Here is a 20,814-nt window from a genome sequence, read left to right as displayed (position 1 = left end):
AATGAATAGAGAATAGTCTGTACAGTTTTTCATATCTGACTTGCAACAGGAGATTGGAACTTATAGAAATTAATGTTACTGAATTATTTAATAGTAACTCAAATACATGAAAAGAAGAATTAAAGAAATACAAGACTAAAAAGCCATTTAAAATGAAATCAGAAGCTTCAACAAATATAGTTTTCCCTTGCAGTCAAAAAAGTAATTATCAAAATTGTTCAGAATATGTTGCCAATTACTCTGCTCCATAACTGCTAACTTTCTCAGTTCTTCTTTTGCCTTTGCTGGGCTCTCTGTCACTGGAAACATCTTAAACCAATTTAAAGTGCTACACCTGAATAAACATGTTGTAAAAGTGTTTATGTATTGAAGTGGGTCAGTTCAAGGTATGGTATTTGGCTGGAACTTCTAATTTCTCTTTTTACTGCAAAAGGGCTGCCAGAAGGAGGAAGTCTGAGCTGAATTAATACATTTGTTACAGTGGAAGTAGAATGGAAACTACTTTAACCACAAATCAAACTGCCTCTTTCATTTACGCCAGTGATAGAGTTTTTCTAAGAAATATAGACTCTGGCGTACAGCCACTGTAAGTTTGTGTTTGAAAAGGAAACCTACATGTTTATTTCTATAAGGTTTACTCCTATGCTTATTTGCAGTTCTTTTTTCGGGATGATCGAGTTAAAGGTAGTATACATTTGTGAGGCAGATGCTCCTTCGTCGCTTGCGCAGCAAACTTTTCCAGTCGGTTTAGGAGAATCCCCAGGCGCCCTGATGACGCGCAGCGCGCGCGGTGCCTGTGCCTGTACCTTCGTGTTTAAAGGACCTCTGTGTCCCCCACCCAGCACAGCTGCACAGCTTCACATGACACTGTCTCATTTTCTGACGGGTGAAGGGCTCTGCATAATACACGTATGCACAAAAGTGTTTATGCTGCCAAAATAAATTCTGTTAAGAGCAAGGGTTTATTTGCTAAAATGTCACTGATGCAGTTTCAGTGACTTGTTTTGCTTTCTTTTCTTTTAGTGAGGTTTAGATCCTATAATATAGTGAGGTTACCACACAGTCCTGACTGAACAAATATTTTAAAGAAATATGCACATCCCCTGGGAACAGAACCAGAGTCAATAACGTACATATTTCAAACTCTGTTCTCTTGAAGAACTTGAATGCCTTCCCACCTTTACTAGTGAATGAACATCAGTTTGAGTAACACTGCACAATATTTATTTTCAAAGCAGAAGTATATTTATTATCTACACTTCTATTTGTTACCGATTTGCTTTGGGGATATAAGGTTCCACGTCTCACACACAAGTGATGCAAAAATTAGATGACGGCATTACATTATCCTTTCTGTAGCCTATAGTGTTTAATGGGGCTCATTTATTTTTCAGTTCTATAGATGTGTACATAAGACTGAATTAAAATATCTGTGTAATGAACAAGATAGATACATAGCGCACAGAGACCGCAATTGTATGCAATAGCAAACTACCTGTAAAGCTGTTGAAACCTTTGTAAATTGTTGAATTTTTTTTGTCTTTTAAGTTCCATTCAACAAAATGCAGTTAGGATTCTTAATCACATAAATTCAGGATTATGGGCAAAATCCTCACCATGCTTCAGTCAGCAGTTGAACTCCCACCATGGCTTCAGAAGAAGCAGAAGTTCACCTTTTAACTTACAATTTCCATTACTTTATAGGTCGAAGTATCAATGTTAAATCTGCTGGCCTGATTGGAAGACATGGGCCTCAGTCAAAGCAACCATTCATGGTTGCGTTCTTCAAGGCAAGTGAAGTGCTTTTCCGTTCTGTCCGAGCAGCCAACAATAAAAGGAAAAATCAGAACCGCAACAAATCCAGTAGTCATCAGGAGTCTTCTAGGATGCCAAGTGTTGGGGGTAAGATGAAGCTATGATTTACTAGCCTGTTTATAGGGGTTTTAGGCACCTGCTCAAATGCCGCGTAGTCACAGCAGCTCCAGATGATACTGCTCATTGGCTGAACTGTCAGAAACCATCTTCCCACTCCATTTCTACCTGCCCGTCTAGCTTTGCTTAAACCTCTTTTGTTATGTTGGCCCTGAGCATGATCTACCTTCTGTTGAGTCAGGTCACTTATATGTATCGTGGGCTCCTGGAGGATGAAATGACCAAGTGGTTTGGAAAAGGCTGTATCTGAGCTTGAAACTAGTCCTATGGAGTAGGCAACTGGATGAGATCTTTGCTACACATAACAAAAAAGTAGAGACAGTAGAGAGAAGGGTTGCATCCCAACTACTCATCTAGGAAGTCTCAGCAAAAGACAGTGTTTGAACTCTTGTTTAACTGCCTCTCAGCTGAAGAAGCCAAGATGTAAATCTGAATATTGGAAATGAGGAAGCTTAACCAATCTGTTAAAGTGTGAACTGTTTATGAGTTCAGACCAGCTGACATGTACTGATGTAAATACACAGCGTATCCCTGAAAGGAGTGAATTCAATCCCTTATTTACCTGAAAGGTACTGACAAAATGCATGTGAAAATGTTGTTAGTCCCATTAAATCCTGGAATAAGTTTTGCTCCAGTTCTTTCCTGAAATGCTCCTTTCAGCTGGACGCACAAGGTCACTTTCTAAATATTCTCATTTTTGAACAAACATTTCTACTTTTTGGAGACAGGGTGTGAAAATGTGTCTTTCTAAAGGCATGGCAGATCTAGTAACAGCATATCAAACCCTCAATATAGATGCTATTCTTAAGCCCTGTGGATGTCTACAAGTAAGCAAATCAGTATTCAGTGGAAAGAATTCAGCCCTGGATTAGAGCTTATCTATTTGAGGAGAACTGTTACAAGCATTATGCATTACTTATATCCATCTCAGAACCTCGACAGTGGCAGATCAGAGACCCCTCTAATGTAAAGCATAAGCCTTTCCCTGATCTTCTGCACAAGGATGAATTTTGCCTTAACAACCACAAAATGCTATTGAGTTGCTAAAGAAATCATAGAAATTATTTTAATAACTTATCTTTTTAAACTTATTTAAAGTTTACCTGGTGATCTACTAGAATAAAATTCCACTCTAAGGTTAAAAATGAGTATTAAAACATACCTGAAAAAAAAGAGTTTAATCCACAGCAATAATTATTACTACTTTAGTAGTGGGGTCAATTTTATTTGTATACGATGTATAGGTAGAAAAAAAACTATGCTATTTTTCTAGTTCCCATTGAGGACCTGGAGCATAGTTCTTTCTCAGGTAGATGACTTAGAGATGCATGTGTTCCCTCTGAGGACACTAGCTTTCAAAAAGCCCCTGACATTTGTAAAGGCACCAGGGATCTCTCTTCACAACTGGTTTTTGTTTGGGTTTTTTTTTTAAGTATTGTAAAATTTTCTGATATTCTGTATGAATATACAACAAAAACTTATCTGCACAAATAACTTCTAACCCCTTATTAGTCAATATTGCAGAGGAGCAGTTATAAATAAATAATGAAATAAGTCCCAAATTGGACAATTTTAGCTTTTTATTAGTAAAAAAAGAAATTACATATCTATAATCTATAGCAGAACAGCATTTTTAAAATTATTCATTATTTATAAAGTTATATTAACTAAACAGTCTCTCTTCTTTAACTGCTTAAAGTTCTTCAGGTTTTTTTGAAACAATGAAAGTTAAAAATTGACTTGGCATCTTGTAATTCAGATGTGGTTTAATCATGCACATCAGTTAAGCTTGCTAGCTGGTGCTCTCTCTAAATTAATCTACTTTAGTAGTCGAATTGAATCTGCATTTTGTGTAATTCTAGTACGGTCAGCTTTTTTTCTGCAGAAACTCTTCCTCCTATTTTACTGGTACTGCATGATGTGCTTCCCTATTTTCATAAAAGGGCTTTGGAGTGAATGACACAACATGAATGTTTTCTTGTGGGGTTTTTTTGTTGTTTGTTTGTTTGGTTTTTAAATACAGTCAAACATGATCTGTGCAACTGCATTAACTCCACAATACAATCTCTTACCTCACGGGTAAGTAATATTCTCTCTGTACAAAATATATTAAGAAAATATTTTTCAAATTTCCTGGAAAATGTCTATTAATTTGGAGAATCACATTATTTTGGGTGAAGGGACAATCATCTAAGTACACACAAGATACCTAAATATAAAAATCATAATTTCAGATTGAATCCTGTGTTTCTAGTCCACGAGGAAATGAGAATTGAACAGATTTGTTAAGCCTCCCTGATTATAGCAGGAAAGCTGAGCACAAGCTCCCTGCTCATTTAACCTGGAACAAACTCAACCTTAACACACAACAGCAAGTTGCATCGGCATGAGAATGACCTCAGGAAGAACTGTCTGTATGTCTCAAAACGCTGGTCAGCCTCATCTGTGCATCCAGTCATGCTGCAGAGCTGTTGTAAAACAAGAAGAATCAGAACATCTTTAGTGAAATATGCATTATGAAACAAATTTTCTCCTAACCTCTTTAAGCCCCCAGTCTGCATAAGCATAGAAGTACATCACTATATATGTTGATCCATGGCAGATCTCTGTCAAAAAAAGATTGCAGTTCAAGAAAACTATACTGTTAAAACAAAATTAGATTAAGAAGCAATTGCACATGCAGTTGCATCAAAGGCAGGGGCTTTGCCCTTTGACTGGAGATGGAGGCAGCAAGATACAGGCAGTCTGGAATAGGTGGCCAAGCCGAAGGCAACGTCCTCACACAGCAACGTCCTCTGCAGCAAAACTGCTGAGAGGAGTAGCTCCTGCACCGTGGCAGATCAGCTTCCATGCTCTTGCCTTGCAGTTTGCCTCAGCAGTCCCCGTATCACAAATAAACACACTCCTTTTATTTGGGTGCCATTAATGATCAGTGACGGGACTTTTCACACTGTAAGTAATTCAAAATACTTTTTCTTTTAATAACTATTGCAACAATGCTCATTAAAATCTGCAGATGAGCACACTGATGGCTACAAAGGCAATGTGCAGATTCTATCCAGATGCTCCAGTGTGCAAACAAGACGTGGAGGAGAGAACACATTCTTATTTCCCAGATCTTTGCATCTTTGCAGAACACAGTCCTTCCATGGGGAGAGCTTGTTATGAGGGAAAAGCTCTGCCCTTTTCCTCCTATTCACTGGCCCCAGGCACTGGGGGATATGCTGCATCCCTGCAGGCTTGTGGGAGAAGGCCAATTCTCCTAGTTCTCCACAGCTTCCAGTAAAGAGCAGCACTTTAAAAGTATAATTTGTCTCTTCATAATTAAACCACAGAAAAAAGTAAAGGACTCTGCCCATCCTGTTCCTCATGGAGGACTGTCAATAGATGATATTCAACTCTCATTCACCCCCTGATGCGAGACACTGTTGACCTAAATGACACAGTGATGGGCAAATGCCATTGTGTGATGTAGGTCCTCATTTCTAAGCTTGTTCCATAATCTTGTATCTACAGCATCTAAGTCAGCTATTGACAATGAAAAATGCTCATCTACCTAGTCAGAGGTTATGTAGCCAGACCCAGATAGGTATGCTGCCATTTATACGTCATAGGCTTCAGTTATACTTCTCTCTGCACATCAATCCCAACTTTACTACAGTTATGCCTTCCTTTTCTCCTTGCTTTTTTCTTCTTCTTTTCTGTTTCTCCCTGCCCCTTTTTTTCCTTTTTCTTTTTTTTCTCTTTCTCCTTCCCTTTGCCCTTGCCTTTTGTTATCTTCCTTTTGCCCCTTGCCTTTTATCTTTTACCTTCTTCTTTTCTAAGTTCTTGGACCTCAGCGATTAGCTTTACTGTATTCTCAGCACATCAAAAAAGAAAGCCCCACTGGGCAACGCGGTTCTTCCCTTCCAATAGACAACACATTTTTTTAATCATCGTGAAGATATACACAAACACAACATATATGTGTCAGTTATTATAACAGCTGGGCAATTGTTGACAAATTTGAGGTCAGGATCCCTGTGTTACTAAGAACTTCAAGAGAAGATGACCTCAATGCAGTGTAAAGACAGACAGAATTAAACTTAGCATTCAGACTCCACCTGCCTTCTACGCACAGATGATTGAACTGCTTATTACTTACCCAGTTGTATTTTTGTCAAACCGCTGATAAAAGGAAAAATAATTAAAGCAAATCAAAACAAGACAACTTGTTCCCAAAGTATATCACATAACTCTTCCTTAAAACAAAGGCTGGCTTAGTTTTTATTTCTTTTAACATCATGTAAAAAGAGTTACAGTGTAATTGGGCACTAGAGGATATCCACATTTAAATACTGAATAGTAACTTACACCAGGAAACTCAAAAACAAAGCTTCGTAATTTTTTGTTCGTAATGCAGCGAGATAAAGCCAGAAAACAATACTGCATTTCCTGTATTTTATTGATTGGTGTCACACTAATTAATTAAAAACACAGCACTTTGTGATAGTATATATGTCTTTATTTCCCTTGCAAAAAAAAAAAATCCTCATTAAATTTCTTAGAAATATATTTTCTTGCCCTCCTTCCACAGCTCTTTCTGCTATGTAGGGGTTTGGACTCCAACTGCAGCCCCTGAATAGCTGAGGAACAATGTTTTCTTAGTCACATTAGCCTACAGTTTTGATTCTTGACAGAATATGCATGTGAGCCTTGAAGCTACAGTATGTGAAATTGAATCCTTGGCACCAGATCTTATTATAAATGTCACATTTGATACTTATATGAAATGTTACGTTACACACAACATTCGTCTTATATGAAAGATAGAATTCAAGGAAGGAATACAGACTTGCCCGAGTCTCACTTTCTTCATAGGTGTATAGGTTAGATGGTTTGCAGATATATGTCTGCATATGAAATGCAGACCATCTTCTCAGGTGTTCTGGTCTGACTGCTTATCCACCTGAATATAGGTTAACCTATATTCAAACAATTCAGAGTATCGAGACAATGAAGACATCTATGCGATGACTTGTGTAGTTATTGTTCAGCCTTTCTCCTTTAACTGTAGGGACTTCTGCTACATTCTGTTGCTAAAACTTCTGTACATATTCTTAAATATGAAAATGTGACTGAGAGAAAACTGGCAAAAGCACAGTCTCCAGCTTTCATTTGTTTGCCTGCCTGCCTGGGCGCTATCTAAAACCAGATTGTGACTTTCCTGACTTTCTCATATGCATATTTTTCCCACATTTTTCAGTCACAGTTTTTTTGCAAAGTGACTTGCATTCTATATGGCTGAATTTTAAATTCCCACTAATAGCTGAAACAGAAAAGCTCAATATTTACCTCCTACGAGCACTGATACTAGTCAAAATCAGTATATAGTTCCTTATGAAGAGTGATCAGTGAAACACAGTTAAATCTTTTTTTAAGTTAAAGTTCCTTTACTTTCCACTACCTTCACCTTACTTCTAAGGTGTGCCAAAAATACTAGATTATTACAGACAACTCAGCACAAAGTGTGACTAAGGAGTTTTGGTTATATTAAAGGCATAATGATTTTTGAAAACTCGTGATGTCTTAGAGTATCCTGCCTTGTTGCTAGTGGCTACTCCAGAAAGACACAAGACTCCCATAGGATGTGGGTATGTATTTTGACCCTATGTGCCCTGGGACAACTGAGAGTATCTGAGATGGCAGCAGGTAACCCACTACCTGTGGAGAACCTTTAATGACTGTCATTGAGAATCAACCCATGAAGGGCTAGGACAATACCACAGGAAAGAAGGGAGTATTCATCTTTAAAAAGGAATGAGGATTTGAGCTATTACAGCTTAGAAAGCCTAACAACATCCCTGGTGGTACTAGAACAAGTCATTTAGTACCACAAACAGATATATCTTTACTTGTGCACAGCTTTTGACACAGTTTCAGGAGACATATTTGGACTCAGGTATATCAAACAGAAAGTAGGTACATAGCCTGTTAAAAAAAAAGAAAAAGCATATTCAAAGAGCATGTTACCAATAAGAGTAAAACTTGGGTGGTTAATTTGAATGACATCTCATTGAGACTCTTCTGGATTTCATTCAGTCCAACATTTTATTGGTAATTTGGATGATTGATCACTCCTCTCAGATCTGGTATCCCCTGTGAACTTGCAGAGAACACACTTTGTTCTATTGTCCAGGTTACTAACAAAGACATTAATCAGCATTGGCACCGGTACCGATCCTTTAGGGACATCCCTAGTAACCAGCTGCCAGCTGGACTTTGTACCACTGATCACAATCCTCTGAGCCCAGCAGCCCAGCCAAGTTTCCACCCATTATATTCTTTACCTAACCAAAACCCAAAACGTATCATCTGTCCAATTTGGCTCTAAGAATACTATGGGAGACCATATCAAAAACCTTCCTAAAAGCAAAGCAAGCAACACCCAGTGCTCCTCAAAATCCCACAAAGCTAGTCAGCTCATCACAAAAAACAATCAGGTTGGTTAGGCAGAGTTTAAACAAGTAAATCCATGCTGACTGTTCCCAAGCACCTTGGTCTTCATGTGCCTGGACACAGCTTCCAGGAGAATTTTCTCCACAGACTTCCCAGAAACTGAGGTTAAGCTGATTGCCTTTCTTGAAGATGGATGTGACATTTTCCATTTCTGAATCATCAGAAATATCCTCCAGTCACTACAAACACTCAAAAATGTCAGGAAGTGACTTTGCAATGCTGTTGGTCAGCTCATTCCCCACCCTGAAATTCATCCTTTCTGTTCATGATTTGCTTAAGTGGTTTCTAACTCTATTTCTTGGCTTGGACAAATGTACTCTTTGCTGGGTGAAAAACTGGCTGGAATGGACGAGCCCAGAGGGTTGTGGTGAATGGGGTTAAATCCAGTTGGCAGCGGGTCACTAGTGGTGTTCCCCAGGGCTCGGTGTTGGGCCCGGTTCTGTTTAATATCTTTATCAATGATTTGGATGAGGGGATTGAGTGCACCCTCAGCAAGTTTGCAGACGACACCAAGTTGGGAGGCAGGGTCGATCTGCTTGAGGGTAGGAGGGCTCTACAGAGAGATATGGACAGGCTGGAGGCCAATCGTATGAAGTTCAACAAGGCCAAGTGCCGGGTCCTGCACTTGGGTCACAACAACCCCACGCAACGCTACAGGCTTGGGGGAGAGCGGCTGGAAGGCTGTCCAGTGGAAAAGGACCTGGGGGTGTTGGTCGACAGCCGGCTGAATATGAGCCAGCAGTGTGCCCAGGTGGCCCAGAAGGCCAACGGCATCCTGGCCTGTATCAGAAATGGTGTGGCCAGCAGGAGCAGGGAGGTGATCGTCCCCCTGTACTGGGCACTGGTGAGGCCGCACCTCGAGTCCTGTGTTCAGTTTTGGGCCCCTCACTACAGGAAAGACATGGAGGTGCTGGAGGGTGTCCAGAGAAGGGCAACCAAGCTGGTGAAGGGTCTATAGCACAAGTCTTATGAGGAGCAGCTGAGGGAACTGGGGCTGTTTATCCTGGACAAAAAGGAGGCTGAGGGGAGACCTTATCACTCTCTACAATTACCTGAAGGGGGGTTGTAATGAGGTGGGTGCTGGTCTCTTCTGTCAGGTGATTGGGGATAGGACAAAAGGAAATGGCCTCAAGTTGCTGCAAGGGAGGTTTAGGTTGGGTATTAGGAAAAATTTCTTTACTGAGAGGGTTGTCAGACATTGGAATAGGCTGCCCAGGGAAGTGGTTGAGTCACCATCCCTGCAGGTATTCAAAAAGCGCGTAGACAAGCTACTCCAGAACATGGTTTAGTGGGCATGGATGATGGTTGGACTCGATGATCATGAAGGTCTTTTCCAACCTAAATGATTCTATGATTCTATGATTCTTTTACTGTAGGTAGAGCTTCAGTCACTAGGCTCAGGGACTTGGGAGTCCTGAGAGTAAATCTTGCCAGTAAAAAAAAAAGACAAAGTCATTGAGTACCTTAACCTGTTCTGAGTTCTTTTCGCTAGGTCCTCTGCCCTACTGAACAATGAATCTGTATTTTTCTTAATTTTTCTTTTTGCTATGAATGTACCTATAGAAGTCCTTCTTGTTGACCTTCACAACCCTTACAAGTTTCAACTCCAGCTAAGCTTTGGCTTTCCTAACATCCATCCCTGAGTACTCAGGCAATGTGTTTATATTATTTCGGTGTAGCTCATCCCAATTCCATATTATTTTTACTTCCTATTTCATTGAGCTGTTAGGAGTTTCCTATTCAGCCACAGTGGTTTTGTGCCGTACTTGCTTGACTTGCACACAAGAGTGGACTTACCTTGTGCTTCTCTCAGAGGTTGTCCTGGGAGATCAGCCAGCTCTCCTGGCCTCCTTTGCCTCCAGGCCAGTCTGCTATGAGACCATGTGAAGAAGATCTCTGAACAAGCTGAAATCTGTTCTCCTGAAGTCCAGGGCTGCAATGCTGTTATTGGTCTTGGTCATCTCTCCACCATATCATGGTTGCTGCAGCCCCATCATGCTGCAGTGCCCATCAACATCCTCACCCCAACCTCTGTTTATTCATTGATTTGCATAAATACAACATAATCCTAAGGCAACTAGGCAGGAGAATATAAAAAAAGGATATGAAGCTGATCATTTGAGACTGTGGTTTTGCTGCAAAACTCTTGTTCTGGGATATACTTCTAGAAAATAATCTGAAAATCATAGGAAATAATTATTTTACTTTATTTGGTACTGTGTTCAGTTTTGGCCATCATGTCTTCAGAAAGACACAGAGAAACTGAAGAGAACTCAGAGAAGCAACGATAGCACAGATCAGGACAGCTGACAAGAAGCAGTTGGTAAATTTGCAGGAAAACCTCCTTTAGGCCAGCTGTTTGGAAGGATTTTCTGCAAGGAGAGTGAAGCACTACAACGGGTTATCTCACGGACTGTAGAACTCCCTTCCTTTCATTTTATGTGAAAAAGGCGTCTCTCAGTTTTCCAGGAATTTTTCAACAGAGACCCTCCCATCCCAGCCTCAAGTCTTTTAATGTTAAAAAACTGTTCCTAAAAAAAAATTCTATTCCTGAAAATGAAGATTTTGTTTCTTTTTCAGTGTCTTCCTTGTTTGTTTGGGGTTTTTTTGTTGCTGTTGTGAATTTCAGCCAACTTTTTTTTTCTGCCAGTATGGTTATTTTGGTCCAAAAAAGCCACTTTAAGCATTCTTGAAATGGAACCAGAGGAGACAGCCTGGCCTCCCTGTTCCATCGCATGCCTCACCGATGGCATCACTTGAATAGCGCTAGAAACCAACACTGGGGTGCTGATGTGGTGAAGGCATGACCCTATTCCCTTCCTTTCCTGTTACTCAGGGGCAGTAAAGAAAAAGTACTAGATTTTCTCCAGGATTAAGAAAGTCCTGGAGAAGCATGCATGGAAGGTTCTCTGTGTCGTTCTATCCTGACATATCTCTGACAATGCAGAAATATTCAGGCCTTTAAAAAGCATCTCTTAGTCTACTTGTTTACATTAGTATTACCAACTAAAGATCATCAGGTGGTGAATATTTCCAGAAAATATGGTAAAAAATGAAGGAGTACAAAACGCGCTAATGTTTAAGTCACAGACTTTTCAAAATTCTGTTGTTTCAGAACAATTTTTATCATCGTTAATTTTTCCTTTGAATTAAGCTACTTTCTTTAGCTGGCAGTTAAACTTGTGCCACCATACAGATGACTTCGTCATATCTTGGATCAGGCTCTCACTTGTCCTCCTTTGATTACCTGTGTGCATATTATCAAAGTTGCTACCTAGCTAGCCACAAACAGACATCTTGCAAACCTGTTTCCCCTAATGCTGTATGCTGTGTTTTGTCTCTGTACACAAATGGTATCAGGCTGACACTGTTGATTCTGCATTTCCAAGTTTACACTGCCTTTACAACCAGCCCTAGGAACATAAATGACAGTATGCTTTTTTCCTTTCTTTTGTACGGCTTGGTCAGGAACTCAACAATAGCTAACTCGTCGGTTCTACCAATGCTTCTAAACAATTTATTATTATTATTATTATTTTCTTCCTGTAGATTATAATACAAGCGAGCAAAAGCAAGCATGTAAGAAACATGAACTTTACGTGAGTTTCCGAGACTTAGGATGGCAGGTATGATTATAAATGCTGTTGCCTATCCGTTCAAATTGGGACAATATATTTTACAGTCCCCCATTATTTATAGTCTGTTTTCTTCATGGTAATTGGTATTGCACTGATGAGAGACAAATTCTTTAAAGGCATTTTGTAATGAATCCCTATCACTATCGCTTTACCTTTTTTGGCTGCTGTTCTTGCAAAGATTTTGCATACATTAATGGCTTTACAATCCAGATTCATTCACATAAAGATAAATCTGGACACTTACTCAAGATATGAATAGATCTGTGGTAAATGAAACCAAAATCCCCACACTGAGCAATGGAACTTTTGAAATTTACCCTTGAATTCTCCCTGGTTCAGTGCTGTCTACTGCAGGTCAGAGAAATTTCATGGGGGTAGAGTCTGTAGAGAACTAGACGTTGGATCACTGCTCAGTGGTCTTTATAACACCATAGCTAAGTTTAGATAATTTCTGGGAAAAACTCATCCTGCCATACAGTAACAAAAGAAGAAGGTACTTGTAGTAAAAGGTCATAAAGACAGAGGCAGGACATTATGAGAAAAGAAAATAGAGATCAATCTAGGTTTTTTTTCCAGAAAGCAAGGAGCTCTCTATAAAGAAAGAACAAGAAGGCCATCAGCAACCTATAACCTAGACCTATTGCATATGTAGGTAAGAACTCAGAGATGGCTGTCTGTGCATTTCACATTTCTCTGAATTATTGTAAAACAATTCTCCATGAGCAGAACAAGTCTATGAGAAGAAAAAGTGTGCTCTTTAGTGACAGCTCATCCTTTACATATCTAGCTCAGATTCTCATATGGCTCATTACTCTGCCTGATATTTTGTAGTATATTTATCCTCACAGCAGCCTGAAGAAGTAGGCAGAGACTGTTTTCCCAAGTCTGCAGAGCATAATCACCTTGTCCGTGGGCACAGAGCAGTCTTATGGTATTGACTTGAACTCAGGCTACTGAACAAGTGAGCCATTGTCTGTCTGTAGATCACAGATTTTTCCATATACCAACATTTTTTTCATTTTTGAAACAGTAAATTCTAGTATGCCCCAAGATGTGCAAGGCTCTCAGATCAGTCATTCAAGGTGGCTATAGAGAAAAGAAAATCTATGTTTTTCACAAAAAATACCTGAAGAATTCAAAGTTTCAGTTGGAAAGGCAAAGCTACACTGTACAATATTTGATCAGTGAAACTCAGGGTGAAATGAGATAAAAAGAAACAAAACCCAAGAAGTAGGTACTTGATCCTCCCTGCCCTTCCCACAGCACCTCCATTACCTTTGCCTGGCAAAGGAGGAATTCAGCAAACTAAACATATAGCTTTCATTAACCTTTTAAAATATTTTCCCTCTTGTGGTCTTCTCCCCACGCTGTGTTGCTAGAAATACTCAAAATGCATGATTCAGTGACATTCCAACGGGTAATCTCTAGCAACCGTCAGTCTCACGCAATAATACAATTAATGGTATTGAGTATGCTGAAGAAAAAGCATGCATTTTAATTACTTTTGTTGCACCAAGAAATGCTCAAGATTTTCAGCCTGGGAAGAAAAGTATTTTGACAAACATATTTGGACCTTTAATTCCCCTTATAGCCTCATTAGTTGATATTCAGTATAGATTTCTAAGTTTAGTTTAATTTTCATCTGAGTTTTGCATGAGCAAAGCAAATACTTCTTTTTTCTTTTTTTGGCAAAAAAAGTAATTTAACATGCCACATTGTGAAGTTCATTTTGTCCTTGGACAAGTCTTAGTTAGTTTGATAGAGTTTTAAATTGTCTGAGTAAGAAAAAAAAAAAAAAATTCAGTGGGTTTATTTGTTCTTGTTTTAGGATTGGATTATTGCACCGGAGGGCTACGCTGCATTTTACTGTGATGGAGAATGTTCTTTCCCCCTCAATGCCCACATGAATGCAACAAACCACGCCATTGTTCAGACTCTGGTATGCCTCTGCCTATGTTGTAGTTGCCTATTTTGCGGTTGTAAGTGTCTTGGCACAGGGGCTGTCTCTTCCTCTCTGTTTACTCCTATTGGATTTCGATTATTTCTGGGTAAATGATAACCCATTTCAAAGATGTTCTTTGATGATGACACCGGAGAGAGGATGAACTGTCCAGAGCAGCCTGTGTGGTAGGTTTCTTTTCCATTTCAAATGCAATAACACACAAGAAGACTGTGTCATATTACTGGAGAACTGTGTAGACAGGAACAAAGGGGGCCCCCTGGTCCCACTTCCAAGAGTTTTTTGCAGCTTATTGAAGCTCCATGTTAACATCTACATGCTATACCTTCCAGAAATGTTGATGCTTGGCCACTCTGTGGACCTCTGTTGTCAACTGTTGGCAGAGATACTTAAACTGTAATTTAGTGTAAAGCTTTGCAAGCAGATGCATTTGCATTTAAGAAGTTGCGTTCAGTCATGCCTGGCTAACAAATGCAATTTATAAATAAGTGTGTTTGGATCTGTTGCTCTGCCTGGTACATGTAAAAGGGGATTTGCAGCCAGCTTTCTGCCTCTGCTATTTCTTATGTTAGTCCTGTGCATCAGCTGGAGCAGCCAAAAAGATGATCTTAGTTGAAGAAGCTGGCTAGGCCTCCTCTACCCCAGCAGCATTCAGCTACAGAAATCAAGACCTTGAGACTCTGCCTAAATGTAATGCTGTGAGTCTGATGTCTGGTCATGATTTTTCACCTGTGCCAGCTGAAGAACTGGCTCTGAACAGCATCAGTATTAGTTGAATGAGTAAGAAGCAGAGGAACGAGAGAGAATACAGAAGGAGGGAGTGGGAGTACAGAATCAGAACAGGGAAGGGTTGCCATCCCTAATTAGTTGCTGGAAAGGTCAAGGCACTCAACTGCAATTAGAGAGACATGGGTTTAAGGTTCCCTCTAATTTAAGCTGGCGATAGGAAAGTATCCTGACCATCAGACTATGCTGATGAGTCTCCATGGATGATGATCTTTTTCTTTGATTTTGACGTGAAAAATCTGGGCCTGAAAAACTTTTCCCCCTTCAGAAATGAGTGCAACTACTACTCTTCTGGGACCCCCTGCAAACCAAAAGCCCACACCAAAAAAACACAGAAACAAACAAACAAACAAACAAAGTTTGATTCCTTTCTGATAGAAAATAAATTCTGCTTGTGAAAATTGCCAAGTATTTCCACAAAAGGGACATTTTTAAAACCTCATCATGTGCTGAGACCTTTTCCTTTCCATTCAACATTTCATTTATGCACCTACTCCAAGTCCAGCCACCAATGCAACATTATTCTTCTATACCAGAACTGAAATCAGCACGATTTAGAAAAAGAAGGGAAAATGTCAGAGCTGGAAATAAATAGAAGTGTGGTAAGGGGTACAGGTGAAAGGAACAGCAAATGCTAGTTGGCAAGGAATATAGTAATGTGCCTAGGAGACGATGAGGAACAGCATATATGCAGTCCTGAGCTGAAAAGAAATAGGTCAACAAAGCAATAATTTAGCATTTTGCAAACATTGTCCAAAAAAGTTGCCAATATCAGTGAGATCCCCAGGTTAGAGTTTCCTCCTGCCATTATGGACTGTTAAATAAGTGGCCCAGTGCTACTTTCTCTTGTGTGTCTCTCCTTTCCAAAAATGGTTAATTTCCCATTGTTAAGAAATTTGTGTAGCTTGTCCTATTTTTTAAATTGGATACTTACATTTTCCCTCCTTTTTATGGCCTTTTTGGTATTGTGTGTTTCCCTCTACATGTACTGTACATGCATTCAGTTGTGCAGCCAAAAAACCATGAGGCTAATTAAATTTTAACTGCACATAAATTAGATGAGATAACAGTAGTTGAACGCTTTCTGGTTCAAATTATACAAAATTCAGATTTACACAAGGTGTGCACATGGGGATGGCTTGGGAAACAATTATTCATACACCCCACCCTAATCCATATGTAATCATCTCCCAGCCATACTGATTACACCATTCTAAAAAAGCCCAGTCTTTGGGTTGGGAAGTGATTGTTCCTTGGTACCCCTCCAAACTTTACTGACTCTTTTTTTTTTTTTTCTTTTGTAACAAGAATAGGAGAAATTCTGGGCCAGTACCTCTCTCCCTTTTCTTTTTCTGAGACTGAACTTAGGCGGACAGATGATAGAGATGCATACAAATACAAGACCAACTGCATTTAATGATTTATATAAGCTTTCTCCTCCCTCACTTCCCATCACCCTTAGACCAGGCGTTGGAGTAGCGTTGACCTCCCGGTCGTGTCAGTCGGTGATGAGCGGGTTGACTCGCACTGAATTCCAGGCTCACGCTTGAGAAGGCTGTGAGCATCGCTGTCGTGCAGGGCTAACGGGGCCATGGAGCTTCCAGCTGGGGTGCCAGGGGCTTGGTGGGACCAGGAGTTATGGCAGGGCAAACATCTGCCTAGGCAAGGCACAATCATTCTTTGCTCCAGCGCTTTGCTATTCATTTGTTAAACTGTTTTTAAATGTGTGTCTAAACCCTTACTAAACTGCTACTTCAGGATTTATTATTGCTCATTTCAAAAGTACTTCTCATGGTAACAGTTATGTAAAAATCGTTTCCTGATAGACTGTTCTCTGCTGTCTGGCAAAGGCTCTGGGCTTATATCACTGCAAGACAGATGGCTCTAACAGATTTACAAAGACTTAACATACAAATGAAACCTATTACTGCTGAAGTCTTCATCCATGCCTTAATAATCTCTTGCCCTCTCTATTACAACTCCCTCTTTTCTGGCCTCCCCAGTTTCCAAGTCTTCAGCATGTGTAGAATATTACATCCAACCTTCTTTCAAGTACAAAGAACTTGTATTTCCCCCATTTTCAGATATTTCCACTAGATCTTGTTCGTTCTGGGATGCTGTTCAAAACTCCTTTCCTTTCCTTTAACCTTTCATTGATATATTTCAGCCTGGTGAACATAAAGCCTTCTCTGCCTCAGCCCTTTCCCCAAACCTCCTGTCCAGCTGGCACCCAGCTTATGAATTGATTTTGACTTCAGTGGAAGTAGAATTGGATCCAGGGATACCCAGATAAGACCTTAAAATGCACTCACGCTGTCTGAGAGCCCACGTCTTACCGTTTCATAGGCTGAAAACGGCTTCAGTAGGAGCCTTTGCCTGCACAGCCTTTGCTGTCTGCCACAGACTTTCCTCCACGCTGAGACCGTGACGCAGAAAAGCATTTTAGCACATGCTGGGGTCCCGGTGAGACCCGGGACTTGAGCCTGGGCTTCGTGTTAAGCACTGTCCTCAGCAGAGATGGTACTGACAATGTGTTTAAGTGTTTTCCTGAGCAGCCGTCTAACTCCAACTCTTTTCTCAATTTCATCTGAAAACTGACTTTCTGTCTTGGCTGCTCCTCCTCATTTATCTCTCCATCTGCTATTATTGTATAACCCTGCCCGTGCAATTGAAATCAAAGCAATGTTCTGGAGGTAAGCTGTGCTTTAAAGTTGCTAACCGAGGAAAATCTGCGACCGCAGCACTCTCTGAATTGCAAAGACATGTTTTGCACTGAAGTTGTCCTTGTACCTCTCTGTTTGATGTATGAGCTATGTATTTATCTGTCTTTCAGGTTCACTTGATGTTCCCTGATCATGTACCAAAGCCATGCTGTGCACCAACAAAACTGAATGCAATCTCCGTGCTCTACTTTGATGACAGTTCCAATGTTATTTTAAAAAAATACAGGAATATGGTGGTGCGTTCATGTGGCTGCCACTAGAATAAAAAAAATAATCTAAAGCAGAGGGGTTTATTCAGAATTGTAATAAAGTCAAGATATGAGCCTTGCTGATGAAAAGGCAGTCCTAAATTTATTCCATTTCATGTCATCTCTCATTTAAATGTACAGTGTAATGTATATAGTAGTTTTTATTTATTTAAAAGTATATAGTTCCTTTTGTATAGGCAAAATTTCAGAACCGTTTATTTTATGGGTCACCTTGCTATGCAGCAGAACTTCACAAACTAATTTTTCAATTGACCATACTGGAATCTATTTCATTCAATTTTGATAGTTTAAAGTAAAGCCTTTTTATAGATTTTTTTAAAGCTAGAAACTCCAGAACTTCTGTAACTGCTTCTTATTGTTAAAAGAACTAAAATACATTTGGTCATATCGTGCCAATGAAAACTGTGGCAGGATATTTATTTAGAAAAAGGCACAGAAAAAAAACCTAAACAAAACTGCTTGGCTAAACATATTTTTTCTTTTAGAAGTTCTGCTCCATTAGAAAAAGTGAAATGTTGAACAGTGCTTAAGTAAATAAATAGTAGATAGAAAATAGAAGTGAAAAGATTGCACATAATTGTCATAACTATTTTCTTTAACAAGATGAGTGTAACTGGAGGTGTATGTTACTTCTTGGCTTGTGGGCTGCAGCGTTTGCAAAAGGCTCAAAGCTTCGGGAATTCCGTGGAGACAGACTCTCGCCTCTCTCTATGACTTTCCAAGTTAACACTAAAAATTGAACTACAACATTCTTACCTCAAATCATATCAGTCTATTATCTATTACACTGCTCCGGTAAATATTTTTATAATTACAGCACAAAGCAAAATCAAACGAAAAAACCACACAAGCCTTCCCATTACATACACGTGTTACTATATACACAAAATATACAGAAGATAGGGTATGGAAGGGCTTTGCTTTATATAGGTCCTACTTTTGGACGTGTTTTCTGAGTGTGCGAGCAAAGGCACAGGGGATACAGCAGTCACCTGTTTAATCGAAAATCTTGTCCCTGATGCTGGCTGTTTTCAGGCAAAGATGAAAAACACCTTTCATAATGAGCTGTTGGGTAATTTCCAGCCTAGTTTTGGTCCCATCTGCTTTTCTATCAGGTGGAGATTGGTTTAAATCGTGAGACTTAAGATGGGATATATTTCTCTTTTTTTAGTATTAACTAACATAATTTTTGGAAATTCTTAAATCGATACAAAAAATTTTTAATCTCCCTAAATTTTTGGCCTCAGATGAAATCCTGTGGTTGTGAACTGCACAACTAATTACAGATTATCATTCCAACCACTCGTATGCTTCTTTTGAATTAACCACACTTAATGTCTTTGGACACCCCTTTGTATTAGTGTTATGAAAATGGGAAAACAGAAACTCTGTTTTCTCTTTATTACATGGCTAATTATAATATATGCTTTTATCATTAATTGCCTTGGTTAAAAATGCTTCATTTAAACAGTTCTCAGAGAGTTGTTAAAAAATGAATTAGACAGTCTATTCACGTAAACTCTGACTTCTCTGGTTATTTAAAGCACATTTCAGAAAACTCAGATTATTACAGACTGATAAAATCAGTGTGTGTGTGTGTGACTGTGTGTATTCATGTGAATGTGCAGCTGTCTTTTTTGCAGAAACTAATTTATTTTATCCTGCTATTGGAGTAATACATAAATCCTTTTTATGCATACACTCAGTTTTTTTGAAAAATTAACAGTTTTCATTTCAGTCTTGCTAACTCTTTCCCCTTAATACAACAGTTCCATTTTACACTTCCATCTCTATTTTATACTGACATTACCTACATATCTACGTTTAGTTGCAGTTCATGCACAAGGGTGTATAGCAAAATACAATGTCTCCAACTGAATTACCATTTTGGAACAGTTAAATTCCTGGGTTGTCTTCAAAAAAGTTACTGGTTTCTGTATAAATTGGGTAGGTGGACATGCTTTTTTGAACTCAATTTATTCTAAATGGAATTTGATGGAAACTAAATTTGGGGTACATTAAGTAATATATTTTTAAATAATGGTGTACCATTTTGAGAATAAGAAACTGAAGATTATTGTTATATTATTCTTTGAAATATGCTGTTGGAATATATTTCTATATTTTGAGACATAATAAACCTGTAATACTATTTTCTTCTGCTGTGATTTTGCTTGAGACACATGACAAAACGACACTGATTTCATACATTCTTTTAATGGTAAAAGCAAAAGATCACCAATAATTATGGATAGATTTTGTTGCATTTCATTTTTTAGTACAGACATTTTGCAAAAATACTTTTATTTTGTTACTTCTTAAATTGCAGCTGGTGAACCACCTACACTACTAATAAAAAGCATGCCTGCAAATCATACTTCCAAATGCTAATACTCTACTCAAAATATACTAGAAAGGAGAAATAGGGGTTTTTATTCTCCATAAATCCCTAAGTGGTCATTCCTCTGTTTGAAAGGAAGTATAGTGGCATCACACCTTCTGCATGCTCTGGATAAGTGTATGTGTGTGTTTTCATGTAAACTTGTTCGGGTAAGCCCTTCTCCAGTGGTACCTAATACAGGGCTTTTTGTTCTTTTACTTGGTCCTGTCAAATACTTGTTATTTTATATATATTTATACATAATATATGCACACAGATTATATAATATAATGTGTATGTAATTATATTAAATTATATTAAAAATATACCTATTCCTATAGCTATATCTATTTCTATAAAGACCATTCCATTACCATTTAGGACACAAGAGCTTTGTTCTTTATAAAGTTGTTTAAACTTTCTACATCCTTAACAACTGGAAAGAGTCTAAGGGACTGAAAACTAGAAAAACAGAAGAAGCTCTGTGCAGAATTAATGTTACATTATGGGTCAGAGCTTCTTAGTCTTTAACTTACTCATAATGTTAATACTATTGCTGCACATTCTGGGCCAAAATCAAATGTGTACAGGGTGTTAGTAGTGACGACTTCTATGGCTTAGGAGTTTT

At 38.9% G+C, this 20,814-nt stretch overlaps 1 protein-coding gene across 1 annotated transcript in view; it reads left to right on the top strand.

Moving 5' to 3' along the window:
- BMP5 (bone morphogenetic protein 5) overlaps positions 1–20,462 on the top strand; it is a 62,384-nt gene extending 41,922 nt beyond the window's left edge. The window contains exons 4-7 of the mRNA XM_069805983.1: positions 1,705–1,902; positions 11,980–12,056; positions 13,897–14,007; positions 17,648–20,462. Of these exons, the coding sequence (XP_069662084.1) occupies positions 1,705–1,902; positions 11,980–12,056; positions 13,897–14,007; positions 17,648–17,797 (536 nt within the window). The 3' untranslated portion in view covers positions 17,798–20,462. The remainder of the gene's footprint in view (positions 1–1,704; positions 1,903–11,979; positions 12,057–13,896; positions 14,008–17,647) is intronic.
- The last annotated feature ends 352 nt before the right edge of the window (positions 20,463–20,814 follow it).

The sequence above is a fragment of the Haliaeetus albicilla genome, chromosome 18 (assembly GCF_947461875.1).
Source record: "Haliaeetus albicilla chromosome 18, bHalAlb1.1, whole genome shotgun sequence".
Classification (NCBI taxonomy): domain Eukaryota; kingdom Metazoa; phylum Chordata; class Aves; order Accipitriformes; family Accipitridae; genus Haliaeetus; species Haliaeetus albicilla.
This window is presented reverse-complemented; position numbering and strand designations above follow the sequence as displayed.